This window comes from Misgurnus anguillicaudatus, chromosome 23 (assembly GCF_027580225.2).
Source record: "Misgurnus anguillicaudatus chromosome 23, ASM2758022v2, whole genome shotgun sequence".
Lineage (NCBI taxonomy): Eukaryota > Metazoa > Chordata > Actinopteri > Cypriniformes > Cobitidae > Misgurnus > Misgurnus anguillicaudatus.
Window position 1 is genome coordinate 9,364,710 of NC_073359.2, and position 25,527 is coordinate 9,390,236.

General features: G+C 36.9%; 1 protein-coding gene and 1 long non-coding RNA gene across 7 annotated transcripts in view; one reads left to right on the plus strand and one right to left on the minus strand.

The window, feature by feature from the left end:
* Nucleotides 1-21,939, plus strand: part of LOC129453181 (uncharacterized) — a 58,589-nt gene extending 36,650 nt beyond the window's left edge. Inside the window, exons 4-6 of one of the 3 annotated variants that reach the window (XR_012365755.1) lie at nt 3,346-3,544; nt 15,754-15,880; nt 19,898-21,939. This is a non-coding gene — a long non-coding RNA (uncharacterized lncRNA). Of the gene's footprint in view, nt 1-3,345; nt 3,545-5,415; nt 5,822-15,753; nt 15,881-19,897 lie in introns of those variants that run through there. The other 2 variants (XR_012365757.1, XR_012365756.1) reach the window with 2 other exon arrangements.
* Nucleotides 1-25,527, minus strand: part of nr5a2 (nuclear receptor subfamily 5, group A, member 2) — a 135,899-nt gene that overhangs the window by 75,440 nt on the left and 34,932 nt on the right. Inside the window, exons 1-4 of one of the 4 annotated variants that reach the window (XM_055217295.2) lie at nt 7,182-7,367; nt 5,019-5,153; nt 2,990-3,108; nt 1,269-1,410 (exon numbers count right to left, since the gene is read on the minus strand). In XM_055217295.2, the coding sequence (XP_055073270.1) occupies nt 1,269-1,410; nt 2,990-3,108; nt 5,019-5,153; nt 7,182-7,233 (448 nt within the window). In that variant the 5' untranslated portion in view covers nt 7,234-7,367. Of the gene's footprint in view, nt 1-1,268; nt 1,411-2,989; nt 3,109-3,925; nt 3,991-5,018; nt 5,154-7,181; nt 7,368-25,527 lie in introns of those variants that run through there. The other 3 variants (XM_055217297.2, XM_055217296.2, XM_055217298.2) reach the window with 3 other exon arrangements.

The following is a 25,527-nucleotide window of genomic DNA, read 5'->3' on the forward strand; positions in this document are numbered from 1 at the left end:
TCTCCAACCTTTTTGTGAGCAAGGGCTACCACAATGGATCTGGGGGCTACTTTTTTGATATAGTCTACTTAAAACTTTTTTATTTTACTTGTTAATATGTTTTATTATTGTTTAAAATGATAATGTACATAAAATAAGCCAAGCTAATATAAAAAAATGTAATAAATAAATATTACATTTGATTCTATTAATAGAATGTGCTTTGGCGGGCACCTCACAGACTCTGTGCGGGCAACCTTGTGCCCGCGGGCACCATGTTGGAGACCACCGGGATAGGGCAATACTTAAAAATCTGGAATCTGAGGATGCAAACGATGAAAATATTAAGAAAGTTGCTTTTAAAGTTGTCAATTAAAGTGCTTAGCAACACATATTACTAACAATAAATACAGTTTTGATATATTTGCGTTAGGAAATTTCCTAAATATCTTTATTGAACATTATTTTTACTTAATATCTTAATCATTTTTGGTTTAAAAAAAAACAATAATTTTGATCCATATACCAGTGCTACTTATGGCTGGTTTCGTGGTCCAGCGTCACACTGTTAAAATTCTTTGTTGAATCAACTTGGATTTACAAGTCATTTCGACTTATTATTATTTATCTTGACTCGAGATGAGTTGTTATAACTACAGGTGAGTTGTTATAACTTATAAAATTAAGTTGACTTTTATCAACTATATTTAATAAGTTGTGACAACTTATCTCTGTTGACATGACTTGTAAATCTTAGTTGATTTAACAAAAAATTTTAAGGCAGCAAGGTATTTTTTACAGTGCACATATAATAAAATATTATAGATGGTTTTATTTTCATCTGTATACATTTTTCCTCCAAAAATTTCAAAATGATTTTAAATGTAATGTAAAATAAATAATTATGATCAGATTGTAATTAATTAATTAATATGGTTTGTATTCCAAACACTATTTTGGCTAACGTCCACGTCTGCAGCTTTCCCAAGGAGTTAAAACCATCATTTCGAGCCTGTGGGCAGTATAAGCGAGCGCTCATCTCTTTGGATGGATCTGACAGGGCGCTGGAGGGTCTTGTATCCTGTTGGTAGCATGGGCCAGCAAATCAAAGCGAGCCAGCTATAAAACGACAGCGCTGAAAATTTTGCCCTCCAGCAGTTAAACAATTAACAGTCATCAGAGCCGCACATCTACACAGTACATCAGATTTAGGGGATTCGTGTAGTGATGGTACAGAATTCTTAGACTGTTCCGAAGAACTCAAGAATGTAATTGCGAAGGTTTCTTACCCTCCAGTTTCATGCCGACAGTGAGGCACTTTTGAAACCGGCAGTATGGGCAGCGTTTCCGCTGGGTCTTGTCTATCTGACAGCTCTGATTCTCTATACATGTGTAACGTTTGTTGTTCTGCACCGTTCTCTTGAAGAAGCCCTGCAGAGAGAGGTGAATTAAGATGTCAAACTTTTGACCCCGGTATTTTGCAACCTCGCACACACACCTCCGTTCGCACAGAAAAAGAGAGGTGTTACACACACGGCCACACAAGTAGACCTAAATAAAAGTAGCGCCACGGGGTGAGAAACTCTCCCTCAGCAGTCGTCGCCCGCTTGTATAAACACAAACACGCACAAACACTCACCCACACAGAAACTGACATGTGCACCCACACACACCCTGACGTGAACAAACAGAAATAAAGGCTGCGGCTGGAAAGAAACGTGAGATGTTGACCACGTATCGTCTAACCCGAGCGGACATGCGCAACAAGGTCGGACAAAATAGCCCACCGGGTTCAGGCTACTATCGCTTAAGGTGACCCTCTTGACATCTTCTGGAATATAAAGATCTAGTTTAGCCTCGTGATGTACAAGTGCAACATATTTCACATGTCATGAGCTACTGTACTGTCGGAGCAATTAAAAACCAAATTGATATTATATATTTAATAATGTCATTCACTAAAGAGGAAAAAGTGGGAATAGTACAATTCACACTGAAACATTTATATTTGTGGTGACTGCAAAATTGCACATAAAATACTAATCTAATTTAGAGCATTTAATAAACTCTTTCCTCATTTTATAATTTTTAAACCATAAAATATATAGGCAAAGGTATTAAAAAAAATGTCTTTAAAATAAATTCACGCTTCAGCAGCTCTAAACCTATTATTCATACTGCAGAACCCCAAAAAGCAGCTGAAAAATTCAATAAATTATATCCATAATTTACTGCGGTAGGATTACAAGATTTCACCTGCAACAGTTCTGAATTCATTTTCAAAGCAGGAGAAAATCAAACAAGGAAAGGTATTAACTTATTCTTGATCAACACCGTGGGGAGATGCTCCATTTAAAACTAAAAGAATCAATATTGCCCAGAATTCAACACACACGTGCGCTCATGCCCATGATATCACGGTGCACAACAGAGATCAGTAACCATAAATCTAGCCTATTTTAACTTTAATAAGTTGAAATTAAAAATACAAATCCTTTACTAAAGCAACTAAACAAGTCAAGTCAAAACATTTCATACATCCTATTTACAAATCAGTTTCCTAATGAAGAAAATGTTCAAATATTAGTTTATAATACGATGCAAGGTTTAAATATCTCCAATACAAAGTAATTTTCTCATGATGTCTGCTACAAAATTCTGTTGACGATTAAAGAAAAAAGCTTTTGCATACATCAACAATCTGAGTTTCACATGTGTGTGCACATATGGAAGTGTGTGAGACAAAGAAACTGTCCCGTACAGTTTCCGAACTCTGAGTTTATGTGTGACTGATCTCAAGACCACCACATAAACACATCACCGGATTTCAATTGCACAATAACAAAACACCCAATCAAGATATGTCTCCACTTACAAAATATGCAATCATAAAGTCAACATCTCACAATATACTAACAAATAACTCTGACACGTGAAATTGACTAATAAACAAATGGCAGATTTTAGAAACTGGCTCACAAATAACTGGAGGAAGTTACATTGTACACACCTTACAGCTCTCACAGGTCAGTAAACCGTAGTGATATCCAGACACCTTGTCCCCACACACTGGACACATTTCATCCAAATCTTCATCGTAGGAGTAGTCCATCATTTTAAACTGGGGGGCTGAAAATAAAAAAACAAATATCAGCATACATGGTAATATTAAAATAGTAGTCTATGTTTTTAACAAAATTCAAATTAATTGCATGTCGTTTTATTATTATTGCTAATTTCATCATAACAGGACTATAGAGAGTGACAAATCCTAGATATAGTTGAGCAAACAACTCAGAAATTGACATTTGTGCGCCTCCTAAAATATTAGCATTAAAAAAATGAATTTTTTGTACGTGTATGTAGGTTTGGAGAAGAAAAATAAGTGTCTCTGGGAAATAACCGAAGCTTTGTGTGGAGGATGGTCGCTGACAGAAGAAAACTTCAGTTTCAATCTGGTTAATATTCATGATGGCTGTAAATTGGTGTGGGAGCGCGAGAGAGGCTGGTGTCTGGAGTTGGAGTGCAACGTTTAGCCACGAGGCGAATAAAAGCAAAACAACATGTAAATATAACAGCAATCTGTGCTTTTAAAATATACTGTATCATTTCTCTTGCTTCGCATCTTTGACTGTTCTTCTCTCTCTCTCTGAATGGGCTTTTTTCATTTTAATTATTCAATCTTAATTTGATTCATTAACATTTAACATGAAGTGATGCGGTTTGGGAGATCAATGAATAAAGCAACAATTTCTACATTGGCCTAAAACGAAAAGTTATTTTATAAGACATTCGAAATTAATTTTCTAGCTATATAGAAAAAATACATTTAGCTCGAAACAGATTGCAAAGCGCTAAATGTTTATAAAACTTTTCGGAAAGGCCTAAAACAGAACACATTCGTTGATTTTCGTTTAACATCTATTTATTTATGTGATATACTCACGATTTATTTTTGCAGTGTGATTGTATTTTTCTTATTATTTCTTTTCCCTTTGAAAATACGCGGATCTGTAAAAGAACGCAACAAGTGTTTTTTTTTATAAATTGTAGCATTCCATATACTGTACGTGAAACAATGCTCAATGAATTACGTTTTAGGTATTTTCATAGTCTTACATTTTTATTTACATTTAAAATTTGACTATAAATTTTAACACGTGCCAAGTTTCTATGATTTAAAAATAAATAAATGGGTATTTACTGCTCTCTGATTTGTGACCTGTGATCAAGTGCCATGAAATAATAAGGTTTTGATTTAAATATTGCTTTTAAAAAAACTATTTCTGGAAAATATATCATAAACTAAAGTTATTTGAGAAATATCCCTCAGCACTTTGAAAAATAACCTATATAAATTATCTCTGATCACAATTCGTCTTTAGACACGTGTACGCACGCAGCTAAAATGTATTTATATTCAGTTAATTTTGTTTTGCTATTTAATATATTATAGACTCTAAGTGAATGATTTATGTGTGGTGTAAAGCTGTGCAGTCATTATATTTCGTGTCCCGTCATCAGTTTGATAGGCTTAGTAAGACAAAATACTGTGGGAGGTGGTACAGATCATTCAATTTATTTAAAACTCAAACTATCACACTTTTAGTGGCTTTTTTGTTTGTTTTTATCTAATTTATCTTTTAAATACAGCTTTGCATATTTCAGTTGTTGAAGTAAATTTGTTTGAATGCTAAACTTTTTTAGTTTTGTCTGTTCAAATTATGTGTCGGTATTTTACACGCATACACGGTTACACTCAGACAATTCAAGTTTAAAATGTTAAACCATAAATTAGCCTATTTCACATATAATTTCAGTGACATGAAAGGCAAAACTAGTTCACAAACTCTGCGGGTCAAAGTTATATTTGTTGCATGCACTGTTATGCTCATGTTAAAGGTCGCTGACAACAGAATAACTGACAAGTGGGCAACTGTTTCAGCCAAAGGGTCTTATTTCGGCTTCGTGTAATTGCGTGAATAAATGATAGCCCCCGAGGTGCATGGCACAGATTTAGTGTGAAATATAACGCTTACCTTGCATGTTTCTGGGCATATGCCCCTGTTCCCCATGCGACCGAGCGAGTCCGAGAGATTCCGACTCGACTTTAGGCAGCATGACAGCTCTGCTGAGCCGAGGATGAGCACGCGCCGCTCCGTCCGGTGGTCTGCCTGCGCGCGAGCAACACCAGACAATCTCAGAAACCTCGTCCAAACGTCCGACAAAAATCCTGCGTGTATGGATACGGCTTAACTACGCTAAATTGTGTTACAATTTACAAGCGCACCGGTCAACTGTGAATATTCATTTGAAAGACGCTTCATGCGCAGCGTACAGTTAATAACTTAATATTCACGCGACTCAAAGCATTAGGAAACGGAACATAAACTAGCAACACAGCCATTAAACTATACAAAGACCCCTTGTACTAAAGTATAGCGTTATCTGTGTATTCGTCGAGTGGTCGTTGTGGCGATGCTGGTCTTTAAACCGGAGTGCACGAGCTGTCATGAACTTTGCGCGAGCCCCTCCTCCGCGCGCGCTCCGAGTCGCTCTATCTGCGATAATGTCAGAGATGTGAAGTTCAAACCGCTCCTCGCTGCTTTGTTTACGCCGCACTGACACCCAGACGGCCAATCAGCGCTGGGATCGGTGCGCTGGCGTCACACGTTCGACCAATCAGAATCGAGCGAAAGTGTCAGCGCTTCTGCCTCATTCACTTGGTCGACAACAGCTGTTTAATAAAACTTACAGCGGATCTGCTAACAGAGAGACAAAACTAAAACAATGTAGTTGAACATTACGAGACACGCAGCGCCGTTAAGGGGAGCACCGGGAGGTATGTTGTTATGTGCCGGAGGGTCAAGTAGCCTATTTTGTGTGTACATTGGATTGCTGGGGCAATTAAATATTACTGTTTGGGGAATTTAATGAAAAGCGAAGGAAAAAAAATATACTGTATTTAAAAAAGCAGTTACGAGTATTTATTTGCCTTATTAGTATGCTATTAAAATCTATTTGACGTATAATAATCTATTTGAAGTAAAATAAAAAATAAATTTATAGAAACCTTATGTAGGTAGGCTAACTGTAAAATATTACATTTTGCCGTGATAAATAGTAGTTTTATTATAGTACTATTTTATGCGATTATTTTGTTAGGATAATGTTTATAAAAGCACGTGAGAAGATCCCTAAATAAAGCGCTCACATAAATGTTGTAAATGTGACGCCCGTCGGTGCGGATATAATGTTAAGTCATAAAACCATAAACCTATACTTAATCTTTTAGCATGATAGCTTTGTCGCTCAGATATAACCAAAATAATCGGCACATAATATAGTCATAATACAAAACAGTACGAAAATCAGCACACAAACCCATGTATTGGACAAAATGTCGAAATTTAAGAAATATTTAATTTTCTCTAAAGATTTAATTATTAATATTGTCTTACTATTTCAAATAAATTCTTAAACTTTAAATATTTCTGCAATCAACTTTTTGAACAGACAAGCACAACTGGATGTTTGTTTTAAAAACGAAAGTTTTTTGGTTTGGGCTAACGTTGTGAATTTGTATCTTAGAAATATAAGCGTATAAGCTAGAATAAAGTAAAATGATTAAAAGTAGTATTAATAATATAACAGCAAATGATAGTAAATTATTAAATATGAGTATAAATAATATTACAAATAAAATTAATTCATATAAATAAAACAGTCTTAAAATATTTATAAATTCCGCTATTTTCCGCTAGTCTGCCGTCTTATCTGTAACAAAATATAGCACAATAAAATGACAAAAATGTACCGTTTATGTGATCGCATACAATTCCAAACACACTGTATCCTGGTTAAAAAAATCAACTCTTAAAAGCCTTTAAACGGTAAAAAAGTGAGCAATAAGGACATTAGGTCAAAAAATATTTCAAGCTAGGAAAAAACAATAAGGCCTATTGTTAAGCTTAACCTGTCATATGGATCCAAAAGAGGAAAAAGATTGAAAAAGTCCTAAATGACTGGTCACAGTCCTTGACATACTACTGAATATTACAATAAAAGTAATGAATAATACAATTAATAAATAAAGTAATTGATAGTATCATGAATAATGGCAGTTCAGCAGGTGAATCAAGGTGATAGAAACTTCCTTTTAAGAGCAAATAAACAACTAAATGTTTGTATAGTGCACTTACCCAAATCTTTACTGGAGTCTCGTCCTAATTCACTTTCAAAACTAGTAAACATTGTATGCAAAACAAATTACATACAGCAACAGCAGCTCGCCCTCCCATTCTTTCCCAAGATCAAACTTTTCTTAGCATCCACTGTCCGTTAAAAAAATTGAGGTCTTTTTGATGAAACCACCACCCTGGCATTTACTTTCACACACACGCCACTCACCCCTCAAACCCCCGTCCTCCCCCCAGCATGACCTGCTCTACACCCGCAGTCACATCTCACCTATCCAACAATATTCAAAACTCCTGCGGCTGATAGGTTTGTGCAGATCACGTGGAGTTGGAGGGAATGATAACAGCCAGTTATAAAGTGACACACGGATAGATAAGCCGCAGGGGATAGATAGTAGTGAAGGAATGATTAACCGGTGAAGAAGAGAGTTAAAACTGCCTTACCACCAATGAGTGAATGGAATAGGAAAGGTGGTAAAATGCAAGATCAAAAGAACATCAACAGGTTGATATAGAGCCGCAAACTTTGAACTACTACTACAAAACACCAGCACACACATTTTTGGTTTATTGTTTCTATACATATCTAGATTGGAATGCGTGCAAGACTCATTTTACTTTGAGTTTAAGGTGTGAGTGACTTTTATTATCATAAACTAAAATGATCATAATTCACATTGGAGATTGTTGATGCAGGCCATTCACACTTCATTGAGGCAAATTAATGGAAAGGCAAATAAACTCCTTAGTTATATTGCAAGGAGGAGTAGCGAAACTGATTCCTACAGTGTGTTAAGTGTTAAAACAGAAGCCATATTTTGTATTAGACTTTAGAAGTGGTGATCCAACACATAAACTGTATTTATGTGTGTCTGGGTTTTATTTTATTTCTGTTTTACTTTGTGTTTTTCAAGGTTAAGGGAATTTCATGGAAACTGTCCATGTTGCCGTATAACTAATTTGGGTAGGTTCTTCAAAAGGACAGATGACAGGCTTAAATGTCAACAAAAGAAAATATATATCATCCATTAATTAAAAATTAACAATTTATTTTGCTATATGTGCGCAATTGTATACTTATTATTATCTATTTAGTATTTATGTACTTTTGAGTCATGACCCACCGCTCTAAAAAAACATATAAATAAATAAATAAATAAATAAATAAATAAATAAATAAATATATATATATATATATATATATATATATATATATATATATATATATATATATATATATATATATATATATATATATTTAAAAAAAAAAAAGATTTAAAAGTTTAAAAAATGAATTGTGTTCACTCCCTCTCGATGAACAACATTCAACACAAAAGAGCAATTTCAAACAAGGTGAGGGGCAACAATGCCATCTAAATTAGGCGCCAAAGATAAAGAGTCCCAGGACAAGTGGGCCGGCAAACACAGGCCTGTTGACTGAAGCGATGGTACCTAATGACCCACATGTCACTGCCCCACAGCAGCTACAAGGGGGAAGACAACAGAGTGTGACTGTCTTGACTACCATAAGTGGATGTGCACTGATAACAGAAGGGGTACCTGAGAGCTCTTTGCTTACCGGAGAGATTACCAGCCCTCTGAGGCTCAAAGCCGAGGGATTTGTCAACTTAACCCCTGTCACCGGTCGCCTTTTTTCTTTCTCTGCCGCGTTTTACGACGCTGGAGGGACCACAGCACTAAACACAGATCTCTTTACAGCAGAATAAAACATGTTAAGTGTAACGCGGCTGGGGTCAAGGTTTCAATTGCGGAGGAGAGGGCTTCAGGAGCTAATGAAACCAGGACCTGGAGACTCATGTGCAGGCCAATAGACACATTTATATGTGCAAAATTACCTGCACAATTTATTAGTCTTTAGAAGGTTATATATTATTTAATGTATACAGTAGAATAAAAAATAATGTAATTACTTTGGACATAGGGGCAACTGCTTTTTATGAGATACTTGACTTTGATTATCCAACATTATATGGTAATATTATAATTTTTTTATATTTTTATTGTTATCTAGAGATGCAAAACCCTCTAAGTGCGTCTGATATGTTTTCTTGTAAATGAGCTTTTTTTTAAATCAGACTCTGACCTTATTGTTGTGGGTTCACACCAGTCGCATTTGAGACGTCAAAATTACTTCTACCGCGTCTAGTTTGCCGCTTGAACATTTTGAGTTTACTCTCTTCAGTCGCGCGTGAAATTCTAGTCTAAGACATTCACGCGGAACTTTACGTCATGGGAGGGGCTTCTGCGACTCCGCTCGCTTCCTGTAATCACGTCACTACTAGAGCAACCTCCTGATTGGTTAACGCGCCACGTTTTTCCGCCAACGTTCAAAATTTTTAACTCGCGCGTTTGCCGCAGCAACGCTCAATTCACGCCATTCGCGCGAAATAGATGTGCGAATGAGGTGGAATCGCGTCTACCACGCCACGCTAAACACCTCATTCGCGCCGCGAGACCTCCAGACGTGTCTTCACATTAACTTAACATTGAAATCACGTGCTTGACGCCTCTAGCAGGGCTGGTGTGAATGCAGCATTAGACTTTTAACAATTTCATTTTAATGGCAATGAAAGGGTCATTAGTCAGAAATTGAAATTACTAAGCGCTCTTTCGCCATACAATATAGTTCAAATTTTTTATCCACTTAAAAAATCGCCACGTTTCATTTTGTGCCACCATACTTACTCGTGTAACTACTCATGTAACGGTCTTTAAATAGGGAAAACATGGAAGCGTTTGGTGGTTTCTAAATTCATCCCTGTTTGGATCCTAAGGAATGAATGGGGCTAGGCTAAATGCTAACACATCCACGACATGTTGTACAAAGATTAAGTACACGCATTAAAAAAAGATAGGTATGTATTAATTTGTCTAAGTTGAGGTAAAATATATAAAATATTGAAAAACGGTGGTGTTTACCTTTAAAAAAGACATAGTAAACCAGTCCTTCCAGAAAAACGCTGAGTTTTTTTGTGATTGTTGCGGACAAAAATCCTCGATTTTGCGGCACGTTTTCTTAAAAAATGCGATGGAATATGCGGGATATTTATGCAATGGAATTGCGGGAATTTGCGAAAATTGCGGAAACTTGCAAAAGCTGCAATGATGTTCACGTCACATAATCACGTCACTTCATAACGTTCCCATGGCAATAGAGGACACGGCTGCGCTTTTGGGAAGTAAATGCAACATTTTTCAACTTTCTGCTAATATATAGGTGACTTTTTCCTACGAAAATGTGGAGATTATGAAATCATGCAAGCCCGCATATTTTGTGCGCGGAAATATGTAATTAATGCGAGGAAAGTGCGTCGTATTTGGAAAAAATGCAGCCCGGCATAAATATGCGGACTTTGGCTGATTATGCAATATATTGCGCGATCGCACAATCGCGTTTTTCCGGAGGGACTGGTAAACAATCGCAAAATCACTAAAGATGCAACTAGAAACATTGCAAATGATAAAAGCCAATGAATTAAAAATGTATAAATGAAGAAACTGAGCCACACATTAGGGGGCGCTGTGATTTATGTCGCTGCCATATTCGGGTTGTATTCAGGTCCAAGTACTCACAAGGGACGCAAGTTTAAATGTAGGGCTGGGCAAAAAAAACGAATAAATTTTTTTTCATATTTATTTCCGCAAACATTGATTAACGTTAACCTAAGTAATAGTCTTTCTACTCCACTAGATGTCACCCTCATTCCTGCCTTGCACAATGTTACCAAGGAGCGAAAGGCGAGCCTGTCATTCATTCATTTAGTGCTTAAAATGGCGGTTTCAGGTGCTTCGTCAACGTTGATGCCACCTTCACATAAAAATTCAAAGGTATAGAAGCATTTTAGATTTACCAAGCAAGACGATGACGATAGTGTTGTGAACAAGAACAAAGCTTTGTTATGCAGTGGTGAAATGCTGTAGTAATATTAAATCTATATTCATTGAGTTTAATCGAGAATCGAGTGTAAAAATCGATCCGAGAATCGAAATCAAAAATTGAATAGAGAATTGGAATTGAATCCATTTAATAGATTGCGAATCGAATCGATCTGGAACATCTGAATCGATACCCAGTCTTATTTAAAGGAACAGTAATGTAAGAAATTTATATCAATTAATCATAAAATGGCCCTGATATGTCACCAGACATTAAGAAATCATTTTCATGTTAAATACTTATATCACTGGTGGTCTGGCCAGGATATTGTAATTTAATAAGTGGAGTTGCAGCCCTCAACTGATGTTTATGTTGTCATTTTGTGTATTGGCCACCGGTTGTGTGATTGCAGTACCAGTTTTAGCCACAATCCTACATGGTCCATGGAATTTGCCTTCCGTGCAGTTTGAGGATTTTGCTGAAATATAATCATGGCGTTAAACAGATTTAGTCAATAAACCGGTAATTCTGAATGGCGCGAGGCTGGAATTAAGTGGATTTGAAGCCCAAGTATTTGATAAACATACATGAGAAAGCCTTCGCGTAATATCATAATATTTTTAGCGAAGGTGGCGTATGTTGCATCTGAGATGTCGTAAGAAGGCCCATGCAGCTTAAATCTGCATAATTTACAATTAAATCAAAGTCTTTCATATTTGTTTGGTAGATATTGCTTTCTAAGCTTAAGTCTGCAATAGGTACACATTTTACTTTTTTATGGATGCTCTAAAAATGTGAATAAACAGTTTACAGATTTCATCTGGACCTGATAAGGTAATAGTTTCATTAACTTATTACACTACATGGATGAACTCACATCCAGTAACTGGTAGTGAAAACAATTTCCTTGTTGTCTCCCACTTGCATTTCTATAAAAAACAAATGTCTTGTAATGAATGACAGTACGGCTTCGGTCTATCGATGAGCTCCGAGATCATTGTTCAGCTGTGTGCTTCTTTATCCAAACCCCTGTCAGTGCGCAATTCCCAAAATAATCTGTGTTTGATTATTGGAAAACACTGCGTATGATATAATGTCAATATGGTACACAAAGGAAATAGCATAGATATAATGGGCTTTTGTCACGCGTTCATTCCAAAGCTGTTGAAATGCAGTTACATGAGGATAATGGGGAAAAAAGCCAAAGGGCGTGGGACACTCGGCTTCAGTAGACGTTTCCTGGCTGTGACAGCTCTACGCTTTGTTTTGTGTAGTATTAGATGAGTGAGGAGTTTGTGTGTTACAGTCCAGGTGTAGTTATGAAGTCCAACATTGTTTCTTTATCCTACATATATAAACATTCAGTTCTAATATAGTTTCTATGTGTGTGTTAAGACAGGGAACGTTTTCATAACCCACACTGGCTGCGTGGAAACTTTGTTTTGTTGACCTTCCCTAGCTATCATCAATGAAAAACCAAGGGATGACCAAAAGAGAGTCCAGACAGAGAAAAGAAGTGTTGTCGGGCATTGTCGAGAGAGTAAATACAACTCGGAGCCTGGGAAAGGGCTGGGATATGCGCTGCGGCATTTCTGAGTCATACTGTCCGCTTATCATGTTTGTTTCGTGTTTCTACCTGAGATGTGTTTACATTAGCATTCCTCTACTGTACTATTGCAGCACGACGCCCCCAGCACGCATGTTCCCAGCGAAAGGAATGTCTGGTCGGATCGGATCCGTCCACTCCGTGTTTAATTAAACCCCATATGTTTTCCTCCGGCGGAGGAGAAAAGAGAAAACATCGTACCGCTGCTAGATCCATTAGCGGGTCAAGCAACAGTCATTGTTCATTGCTTCCTATATGCTTCTATTTTCAAGAGCTTCGTGGAACAATAGCACTCGTGGTTCTGTCAGGTGTTTGCAGTCGCCGCGAAAATCAAAACAAAGCGCGTGAGGCCGAAGAAAAACACTCGAGAGTCAAACAAGGCCAGCTCTTCTGAACCCCCCGGGTTTGATTATGACCCTGGAGTTGAATCATAACTGACAGATGTCTCAGATGTACAGAATTATGGCTGTAAATTTGAAAACGGCTGCATGTGGAATGCAAAGTTTATGGCGAGGATCTTTTCAAGCTGTACATATAAATAGGCTGTGATTGAATTGTCATTTAAGGATGTGTATGGCGTGACATCATGAATATTCTGACCATTGTTAGTTTCTGGTGTACTGTAGAGAGCAATTTTTTGCTGATGTATCCTAAGTTGATTTAGTAAAAGACAATAATAATTTTACATTTGTTTAGCTCACGTTAGCTTTGCAAAAGGTCATGGGTTTGAACTCCGGGAACATGAGTACTGATAAAAAATGCATGCCTTGTAATGCCCTTTACTGTAAAAGTGTTACCAAATAGTAAAATGCTTAGCAGTTAAAGGGGACATATCATGGAAATATGAAGTTTTTCATGTTTGAGTGCTATAATTGGGTCCCCAGTGCTTCCATCAACCTAGTAAATGTGAAAAAGATCAACCCAGTAACTTAGTTTTGGTAAACCATTCTCTGCAAGCATGTGAAAAAATAGGTCATTGAAATTGGGCTCCCCTTGTGATGTCAGAAAGGGGTAATACCGCCCCTTAATCTGCATTATCCAACAACAACACTGCCATATAGTGCATAGATTAACTCATTTGCATTTTAAAGGACACCCAAAATCGACACATTTTTGCTCACACCTACAAAGTGGCAATATATTAAATGATCTAGATAATATTTTGAGCTAAACCTTCACATACGTACTTTGAGGACACCAAAGTTTTGTGAAATGTCCCCTTTAACATGTTGAGCTCTGGTGCTATTGTGGGTGATAAAAGTTTGAATCCAGCTGCAACATTTTCCAGTATTCTCACCATATATATTCTCTTTACATATCTTTAAAGTCAACAATGACTTATTTTAATATTGTGATTTTTTTTACAAATAATTTATCTGTGAACTTCATTGTTTTTAAAAAATTCATGTCAAAAATGCCAATCTCCTCCCCTCCGCGAAACGATCTCTCTTTACTTCCGGTCACGAGGAATGGCAGGAGGGCAGGCCCGGGAAAAGATCGCAGTAATAATAAGTAAATAGCAACGTGACCCAAGTTCCAACGATCCAATCAATTCTCAATGGACAAATTCAAATCCTGCGCTACCTTTTTTTCTCATTTCAGAAGCCATTTTTACTCGGATATACGCCACGACAGGGAAAATACGACAATCGCTAATTAAGATAAACACCAAAAATTGTATGTAATGAAAAACACAAGCATATATATTATATATTATATTATACAGTATATTATATATTTTAATATAATGGGTCAATGACGTGACGTTAATTATTTTGTGTCCGTACAATTAAATGTAAAAGGGTTCAAATTTGTAAATAAATTTGCTTAAAAAAAATTTGCAAAAAATTTCTGGTTTAATTTCATTCTGAAAGAATATTTGGGGGATAATTGCAAAGTTTTATGTTATATGTTTTACATACATTTTTACATCATTTTTCAAATATTATTTAGAAAACAGAGCTGTTTTCAGCATGTGTCCAGACAAATATTACAAAAATGCATTAAAATGTAAATTAAAAAAATAACAAAAAATGTATTTATTATTATTATTATTTTTTTTTTATGCTTACACTTAGATGCCATCAAGGTGGATAAAATATTTACTATTTCTCATTCTTTGGCACAATTAGCTGATACACCATATGAGATTTTCAGCTCCATTCAGTCTTAACTTATAATATATATATTAGTGATGCACCGATGTATCGGTATTTTTGATGAATTTGAAACCATCGGCATATCGGCAATAGCATGAGAAAGGCCGATACCGATTGTTTATTAATTAACCATATAAAGGCAATGAGTTAGTCTGTTGTTCATTTAAAATGATTTAATGTTCTGGTGTGCACTATACTTAATATATAATATATAATTAATATATAATTATATAGCACCGTAAGAAAACCTTTGTTGAGCTGGCTCAAATGTCTTAGACAATACAGACTGCACTTTAGTGGGGGAAAAGAAGTTCAACTTTTTTGAAGTAGCATAATTTATACTCTGTTTAAAGTAATAGCACTGGCATTATTTATGTTTATTAAAGAAATCCATTATATGTAAAAAATGAGTTAATGTTGTTAATAAAAGAAATGCTGAATAGCAAAAACCACCTTTGAAGATTGTCATGTTGTCTTATTATATTTGTTTTAGCTTAATTTGTGCCTCTCTTATTATGTTGGTCAGTTGAATGTTATTTAGATCCAATCCATGTTCAGTAAAAATAATTTGATATATAATTTGATATATATATATATATATATATATATATATATATATATGTTCCAACAGTTCATGTAGCTCAACTGGATTGCATTAGTAATGCAAAGGTAACACAGGGTTTTAAGTTAGTCTACCGAATGTACAGTACCGAATTCATAAATGTAATTTTATTGTAAATGCATTATTTTTATAATAATAGTAAGGACAGGCAGATGTTCTTTCTTATGATTAATACTAAATGAGCATTTTAGAAATGTCACTTAAATTATCAAAAGCTCTTGCTCTCAAACTCAACCATCCACATCCTTTAAATTTTTTTCAAATGCCTCTATGTTTGTTTTAAATCATAGCTGAATGAGCCACACTGACAGACTGCACCGTCGCCTCCACCTGACCCCTGAGCAGGGCAATAGCCATCCACACACCCGCCCCATCGACCCAGCCGAGCAGAAAGCAAAACCCAAGCCGACGATGCACGTAAGTCTCATCTCACACCCTCACAATAGCTCGATCCAGCACCCCGCTAATGACTCAGAACGGATAGGAAGCTACTAGAAACCTCTTTAGTTTCCTCCTTTGCATGAGGGAAACATTAAGATATTCTTTTTTTGGTTGCCTCCCAAGGACTCGCATTGCGCAGCCCTAGAAGGGCAATTATCACCCTGCCAATATTGTTAATCCATTCTGTCATTTTCAATGATATCTGCTTGTGTCAACTGTAAGGCCTAATAAAAGCTAATTGCACATAACAGCCCTAGATCAATATATCAGTCAGAGAAGGTGGCAAGTCATACCCTTTTATGAGACTTAAAGAGTGCAGAGGCAACAAGCATATGCACATTATTAGGTTCCTTGTTTGCATTACATGTTGATTGTATCGAGAATCTATTTAAGCATATATAAACAGCTTTTAAAAATAATTTATAATTCTGATAATTCCTGTCCTGGATCTTGATTGGTCAATACATTCCAGCTAGGCTAAAACAGATGTACACCTGTACACTTTAAGGGACACTCCACTTTTTTTTAAAATAGGCTCATTTCCATCTCCTCTACAGTTAAAGACTTGATTTTTACCGTTTTGGAATCCATTCAGCCGATCTCCGGGTCTGGCGCTAGCACCTTCAGCACAGCTCAGCACAATCCATTGAATCTGGTTAGACCATTAGCATTAGCAAAGAGTTTTGATATTTTTCCTATTTAAAACTTGACTCTTCTGTAGTTACATTGTGTACTAAGATCGACAGAAAATTAAAAGTTGTGATTTTCTAGGCAGATATGGCTAGGAACTATACTCTCATTCTGGCGTAATAATCAAAGACTTTGCTGCCGTAACATGGCTGCAGGAGGCGCAATGATATTACGCAGTGCCCGAAAATAGTCCAATGGGAAAGTTACCAATGGGACTATATCTGCTGAATGGATATCAAAACGGATATAAAAAAGTGGAGTGTGCCTTTAAGGCCAATGTATGGTCTATTTTTTACACCGTGGGTGTGCATTATTTTCGAATAATTCAAAGGACCGGAGTCTATTATTCTGCTTATACCACTGTTACCAAAAATATTGCCCAGGTGCCTATTTTTAAGACATTTGAAAGGTTAGGTGTGCGGTTATTGACAATTATACCACGGGTCTGTTGAAGGCTGTATTCTGATTGGCTGAGAAATGTTCCGTGGGTATGCATTAATTTCTATAACCGCACACCTAACTTGTCAAATGTCTTAAAAATAGCCACCAGAGCAATGTTTGTGGTAACCGTGGTATAAGAGGAATAATTGACTCCGGTCCTTTGAATTATTTGAAAACTCAGCTTCGCGTCGTGCCGCATTGCACCTTGGGTGTGCGTTATTTTCTTATAATTCAATGGCCCGTCGTCAATTAGTCCTTACATAATCAACACCCATGGAACATTTCTCAATCAATCAGAATAGAGCATTCAACAGCCCTGTGGTATAAGAGTACATATTTCAAAGGTACATATTTGTAACAAATGGATACATAATGGGACCATTTTAAAGGGTACTGCCCCAGTGACAACTTGGGACCAAAAACATCCTATCCAAACTACTGTATATGGAATATTATTATTCCACACATTATTGCATAAAGTTAAAGCACGGATAAACTTTCAACATCCCGATCTCATCGTCAAGGAATGATTGGTGACGTGTTGAAATGTTCTGACCTCGTCCTGTGGGACGACACAAGTCAGTGAGACTTTCTGTAGCACTCAGACATCATTTAGTCATGGTCTTTTTGTCTGTTTCCTCTACCATCAAGGGTCACTATTGTGCCGGCTCAGGTATGGACTAATGCAGAGCAAACACTTCCACCTAACCATTAACGCAGGGCCGCTGTTTGAACAGCGCGACAAACTGGAATGGCATTTATGGTGGTGGGCTGTTTTGATAGGGAAGAATCTCCATCAATTAGCCCTCTATACTCTCTGCTTTATTCTCGCTCCGGGGTAGAGCGAGCATACATGTGTGTTGGAAAGAGAGAGAGAGTTTGCCCTGCGTTTAATGGCACTCTAACTTGAGAGCCGATCATTAACCCATTAGAAAAGCGTGTCTCTCTGCTGAGGTTCTCTGAGGGAACGTGCCCTTGAGATTTGCGTCTCCTGCTTGCATCATAGTGCTTACTGTAAACCTCTGAGATGACACAGGGGAGATGTTGAGAGACATTATAATGTCTCGTGGATGTCTCAGGGCAGAGCATTGCTCATTACGAGAGGTGTTAACAGCTGTGGTGGAACTTACCAACTTAAGCGTTTATGGGTGGTTGACCCATAATGTCTTCATGCCAGACGCATGATTTATTTCTCACAACAACAGCATTTTAGGTTGAAATATATTTTATTTTTAAATAAGAAATGAAATTTTCTCCATGTTTAAACATTTCATGCATATAACTGATAAAACAACGAGCAAAACGTGGCGTAAAATAAGGTGTCCCAGTCCCTCCAGAAAAATGTGATTATGAGATAGCATGATTCAACACATAATCAGCTAAAGTCCGCATAGTTATGTGGGGGACTGCATTTTTTCCGATACGCAGCACTTTCGCATTGTATGATTTCATAATCCCCGCATTTTCGTAGCAAAAATCACATTTATCTTAGCAGAAAGTTGAAAAATGTTGCATTTACCTCACACAAGCACAGCCATATCCCCTGTTGCCATGGGAACGTTATGAAGTGACGTGATTATGTGACGTGAACATCATTCAAAAGCTGCAAAAAGTTTTTGCAAGATCCCGCAGTTTTTTCAAGTTCCCGCAATTTTTGCAAGTTCCCGCAATTTTTACAAGTTCCCGCAATTTTTGCAAGTTCCCGCAATTTTTACAAGATCCTGCAGTTTTTGCAAGTTCACGCAGTTTTTGCAAGTTCCCGCAATTTTTGCAAGTTCCCGCAGTTTTTGCAAGTTCCCACAATTTTTGCCAGTTCCCGCAATTTTTGCAAGTTCCCGCAATTTTTGCAAGTTCCCGCAGTTTTTGCAAGTTCCCACAATTTTTGCAAGTTCCCGCAATTTTTACAAGTTCCCGCAATTTTTACAAGTTCCCGCCGTTTTTACAAGTTCCCGCAATTTTTGCAATTTTTGCAAGTTCCCGCAATTTTTGCAAGTTCCCGCAATTTTTACAAGTTCCCGCAATTTTTACAAGATCACACAGTTTTTACAAGTTCCCGCAATTTTTGCAAGTTCCCGCAATTTTTACAAGTTCCCGCAGTTTTTACAAGTTCCCGCAATTTTCGCAAGTTCCCGCAATTTTTACAAGATCCCGCAGTTTTTACAAGTTCCCGCAATTTTTGCAAGTTCCCGCAATTTTTAAGATCCTGCAGTTTTTACAAGTTCCCGCAATTCTTGCAAGTTCCCGCAATTTTTACAAGTTCCCACAATTTTTAAAAGTTCCCACAATTTTTGCAAGTTCCCGCCATTTTATTGCATAAAATTGCATAAATATCCCGCATATTCCATCGCATTTTTTAAGAAAACGTGGCAAGATCAAGGATTTTTGCTGGTAACAATCACAAAAAACTTTTTTTCTGGAAGAACTGCCTTATATTACACAACTTTCCAAAAGTATTGGATGTCAGCTGCCCTTTTGCACTGTGAAAAATAGTTTCCAACACTTCATTTTTGCTTTCCTAATGGTTTCATAGATGGTTTAAAAGACCATCAATGCAGCTTTTTAACTAGGTATAACATTTAATAACATACATTACAGAGAGATTAGAGGATTCAATGCACTTTTTACACATTACGTGCCGTGGAAAATGTACATTTTGCTATGTAAATAAAAAAGTCAATTGGCTCCGACAGAAACCTCAAATGCTTATATAAAGTAAACCATATCATATTCTCTCATCTCCTACTTCGTAGAGCCACGCAACTGACATCGTGTCATTAAAGGTCTATGGGGTTGTGTTTGTTTTGGCTCAAGTGGGCAAGCATTGCATTGACTATCATCCTTATTTCTTCCTTCTCTCCACAGGCTTTTCTTCCTGTTTGGCAACAGACCTGTTCTCCCAAATCTGGATGCGTTCCCGAATCAAACATGCATCTTCAATTTGGCCTTACAGTACGACGAAAACAATTACATTTCTTCCTCCCTCAGAGACTCACGTTCTTAAGTTCCTGACAGTAGATTGAAATGCGGTTGCCCAACACGTGTCCAAGTTTGACGGGAGTTTGGACTACGTATTTAGGCGATCCTGATGTAAATTGGGCTTTAAGGGAGATGCCTGGCAGTGCACGGTAACTTGGTCCAAACGGTTGTGGAGGGTTTTGTATATTTTCATGCTCTTGGGAACAGATTTGGGTAGGGTGAGGAGGACCACCCATGCCCTTTCTCTCCAGGAGAGCTCGACCACCATTAATTAGAGCCATTCTGTGGCCGGGACACCTGTGAACTCAGAAGTGGGAGCTCATTCCCAAAAAGAGCTCTTCTGATTCAGCCCAATAAAAAAATCAGTTCCAGCTCCTGCAGACACCCAGAAAGCATCCACATATGTTTCTCTACATTAGAAAAACTCAAACTTTTGCTTTGCCAATCGCTGTTCAAATGAAATATGAACCAATCCTTGTTCGGTGATTTGCAGCAAAAAAAAAATGAATCATTTGACTTTGTGATGCAATTTAATTGTGTCAGACAATAAATTTAATAGGTTTAACTTTACTCAAACAGATTATTTGCCCTGAAAAGCCAAGCAACCTGCAGACAGTCAATCATTTCATCAATGTAGGCTATCAATTTCCAGTGATATGATTGATAACGCAGGGATATAATAAAAATCACGCGTGGAAATCTGTGGCAGACATTGTTTGATGCATGCATAAATGATTGTTCATCTTATGATGCATTATGCGATGCTGCAAATAATAAACCGTCAGAATTTGTAGCCCAGCTGTCACTTGTGTTGTACCCTTTCCAAACGTACAGATTTGCACATAAAGAGGTCCATTTAGTATCTCAGAAGTCCGAAATGTATAGATATCTATACATACTTTATACATATTAGGACCTTTTTAAAGGATACTGTCCAAGTGACAGCTGCGGAAATACTGTATGTTTTTAACACATTCCCCTCCAAAATGTTCCGAATAAAATTACACCTATTTTATCTTATATCTTTGATCAGATTTGCTAACGCTACGGCCAGTTACTCATCCCAGCAAACATTACAGCGACCCGGTGACCTCCAGCGATAAAATCACTGTCAGGCTTGAAAATAAACGTTGTTCTTTACAAAATCCAGGCTTCCAGGTCTTCGGTCTGACCCGCTGATGAAACGAATGAAATATTTTACTGGAATCCAACTGGATATAAATGGGAGTTCAATCTCTGAAGCCTTTAACAGGGATTTTGAGGTGTTTGGCTTCACGTGGACACCGATAAATCTGTCACCCACAGAGATTCGTCTCCCGCCCTCCGAGGGAACAAATTGTGGCGTACGGGTAGGGTGCTGGGGGGGAGAAGTGACCTGTCAGAGCGCTACATTCATCACCGGGACAAAACGCTCACGATTATTTCTGCTGACCGCCAGGAACCTTTCTGCTAAGCACAAAGTAGATTCGGGCTTCTGAATATTTTCATCTAATCAATACACCTATTTGCAAGCCATGTCAAGACCTCTGGGCAGAAAAAAATAAAGGAGAGACAATATTATTGCGCAGATTTAATTATCTGATTTAAGTTTTTGTAATGGGAAGATAAATGGCTTCATTTGAAGAAACTGGCAAATTATCATTGTCCTTTTTACACAAGCAAATACACCCTGCTGAATTTTATGAATTTAATAAATATGCATAGAAGTATATACTGTATATATAACGTTTAAGTGTATGCATATGTCTCATAATTTAAATGTTGGGGATGAAATGAGGATGTGCCCTGTAACCAGCCGTAACAAAAGTACATTGTCATTTCAAACATGGAAATGATTGCAAATCATTGTGGCAAACATTGTGGTTGTTTTGTAGCTTGTCTATCATCTTCCTGCAGTTCAGTAAAGAACTGAAACGTGTATTTTTTATGTGGACTAATGCTGCGTTCACACCAAACGTGAATAGTGCGTCTGGCACAAATGATTTCAACGTTAAGTCAATGTAAAGATGCGTTTATGAGGCGTTTAGCGAAGCGCAGTAGACGCAAATCCGCCTCATTCATGCATTGGCGCGAAATGAGCCTTGCCGCGGGAAACGCGCAAGTTAAAAAATGAAATGTTTAGCGCGGCGCAGTAGACGCAATGCAAATTGAGCGGAGTTGCAGAAGCCCCTCCCATGACGCGAATTTCCCCGTGAATGTCTCAAATGACGAGAATTTCACGCGCGAATGAAACTAGTAACCTCACAATGTTCAAGCGTTTTTTGCCGCCTCTACCGCATCTGGTGAGAGGTTCAAACTCTTAAAAGCATTTATTATATTACATTACTATTTAAAGAGCATGTAAATTAGAATTTTTTATCTTTTATCTTTTTAATGGCAATTAAATGGTTATTAGTCAGTAATTGAAATGCCTTATTTTATATTATCAAAATACTAACAGCATAACATCTTCAATCGAGCATACATAGTGTTGTGTGTGTTGCGACATTTCAAATCAACCATTGATCTCACGCGATAATAAAATAATACCTTGAAAGTAAATTGCTTCGGATAAAAGCATCTCTAAAACTATTAAATGTAAATATATTGTGTAATAAAGTTTATTAAACTTGCTTAATAGCTGTTTAATGGACATTTTATGACAAATACAATTCAGAATACAGTACACAGTGCAAGTAGTTTACACATTTAATATTTATAATACAATTAAATATGTTGCCAATGACAAAAACATCCCTTTCACTCATAATGATAAACTGCTTCGAGTGAAGGAGAAGGTCCCAAAAGGAACACAGGATATTTGTTAACTATTGACTCTTATTCAAATCAGCAATTCTCCTATATAAGTATTGACCAGTCATTTTAGGTCAGCATTATACCTGATGAAATATTCAAATGACATTTTTCACAGCTGTGTCAAAGCCTGATAGTTTGATCTGCTATGACACAGTCGATTTATTTATTTCAACCATTGGTTGACATAGTTAGTATTAATAACGAATACTGTACATGTAAAGTTGGAGTTTAGATTAAAACGCACAGATTAAACCAAAAGCTGCTCTTACTGGTTGGCAAGGGTGAGGTACCTTTCATTGCACTGGTGAATTGGACATCTAGCAGAGTATGATTGATTTGGCCATCCACCAATGGCAGTCAATAAAGTGTGTATAAAGGAAATAAACAAAACTCATTCTCAACTGCAGGTATCTAGAAAGATAGATCATGCTAACAGCCAATAATAAATGGATCATGCTTCTATGTTTTTAAAACCTCTGGCAGATGTATTGAATGGGAAACCTTGTGTGGGAGAAAATAGACCTTTATTGATCAGAAACAAGTGGAGCGGGAAAAAAAGACATGAAAGGAACGAAATTGGAGCAATACTGGCATTCAGGACTTTCTCATGTTAGATATTTGTAGCTTCTATACAATTTTCTATACATTTCTATCATTTACCTGATTGTACCTTTTACATTTATGAAAAAGATCATACACTGTCAGAAAAAAGGTACTAAACTGTACATTTTCTGTCACCGGGGTGATACCCTTAAAGGTTATTTTTGTTCATTTATGGGTATATAACACATAGAACTGTTGTACCTTTTGAGGTACAGTATACCCTAAGGACCTTTTGTGTACCTAAAGTTCCATGGGGGTCAAAATGACCCCAGAAATTGAAAGAGTGATTACAAAAAATATAACAAAAATTAATGATACAAATAATTTTTTTTTGTTTACTTCCCATCTAGACAATAATGCTGTGTTTTGGGAGATATGAAGTACTTTTGTACCTGTTTACCACTAAATTCCTCAACTACACCATTAGCTTGCCTGTAAAATATCAACATTGTATAAAAATTTCACATAAATTATGATCTAAATTTGATTTAAATTGTTTTTAGATATTGATCTAAATGTTATGTGTTGAATTCGGCCATCTGCTGGTTAGAAAAAAAACATAAAAGAATTACAGTTTAGGAAATAAATTATTTTGACAAGCAGAGGGCCATAAAGACCCATGATTCATTTGACTGGATGTGGCCAACAGCTCACATCACTACTTCATTGATACATTTTGTGAATTTATGTCAACCTGATCTCACGAATTTCCGTGGCGTGGTCGCGGAGTTTTGTGCTCATTTTTCCGTGGCGTTCTCACGGATCTCCGCATTTTTCCGTGGCCCTGCTGCGGACTGTCTTTTTCGTGGCGTTCTCGCGGATTGGTTGCTCAACTGTTTTGTCCTGTTTTCTTGCCATTTTCGCTTCGGTTTAAGGTTAGATTTACATGAAATGACATCCCTACCCAACCCCAACTCTAACCCCAACGCCAGGCAACAATTGTTTAAAGTTTAGAAAATATAAAAGAATAAAGCAGAAAAAATAGTATAAACCAATAGTTAAAGTGACATATTAACGCAAACACCAAATCTAACCCTAAACCGAAGCGAAAATGGTTTGAAAATAGGAAAAAGCAGTTGAGTAACCAATCCGTGAGAATGCCACGAAAAAGACAGTCCGTAGCAGGGCCACGGAAAAATGCGGAGATCCGTGAGAATGCCACGGAAAAATGAGCACAAAATTCCGTGACTATCCCGCGGAACTTTGTGAGATCATGTTGATTTATGTATATACAAACATTAGAAATAACATTAAAAATAAATATTATTTCAAATAGTAGAATGTTTTTGTAGTTTTTGGTTCATTTTGAAATGTCTGTTTTTACAAAATGCCACAGAAATTTGACTGAATGTAAAGGGGGTCGCACACCGGACGCGCAGCGCCGCGCCATTCTAAAAGAAATCAAACACATTGTTTTCTATGAGTATACAATATTTGTCCCAAATCATTTATGATTTACATTGGCTGCTAATGCATATTTTGCATTTTAAAGTAGACTTGCGCTATTTAATGTGCACTTCGGGTGTACGACCCCCTTAAGTGTGTGTCTGTGTGTGCGTTCGGGTGTGATTGAGAATGTCTTGTCTATATTGCATTTGTGCTCTAGTACCAGGTCTGCTTTTCTGTGTTAAAATGATCAGATTTAATCTAGATGCATTGATTTTTTTTGACAAATAAAAAGGATTTTTTTTTTATTTCCCATTCATTTTCAATTGTGGTCATTTTGACCCCTAAGGGCCTCTTTTGGTAACATTTTTTACACATCCTCAGAACGAATCAAGCCCAGGTTTTTTATATGAATATTGACAGATAATCTAGAAAAGTCACAAAATCTTATTCAACTGAGATGAAGGGAACACTTTTTTAACTCAAGAAAATTGGCTTGGGGTCATTTTGACCCCAAGGGACTTTTAAGGGTTAACTGTACCTTAAATGGATGAAATACTACTCTATAAGTAACCAAGATTAACTTTACATTGGAAAAAATTGTGTGTTATGTGAGCTTTAAAAGGTACACCATAGATCCTTAGGGTACAGTAATGTACCCAAAAGGGTGCAACATTGTGTTATGTTTCGTATGCCTGTAGGGGTACAAGACTGAATCTTGGGGTACTGCC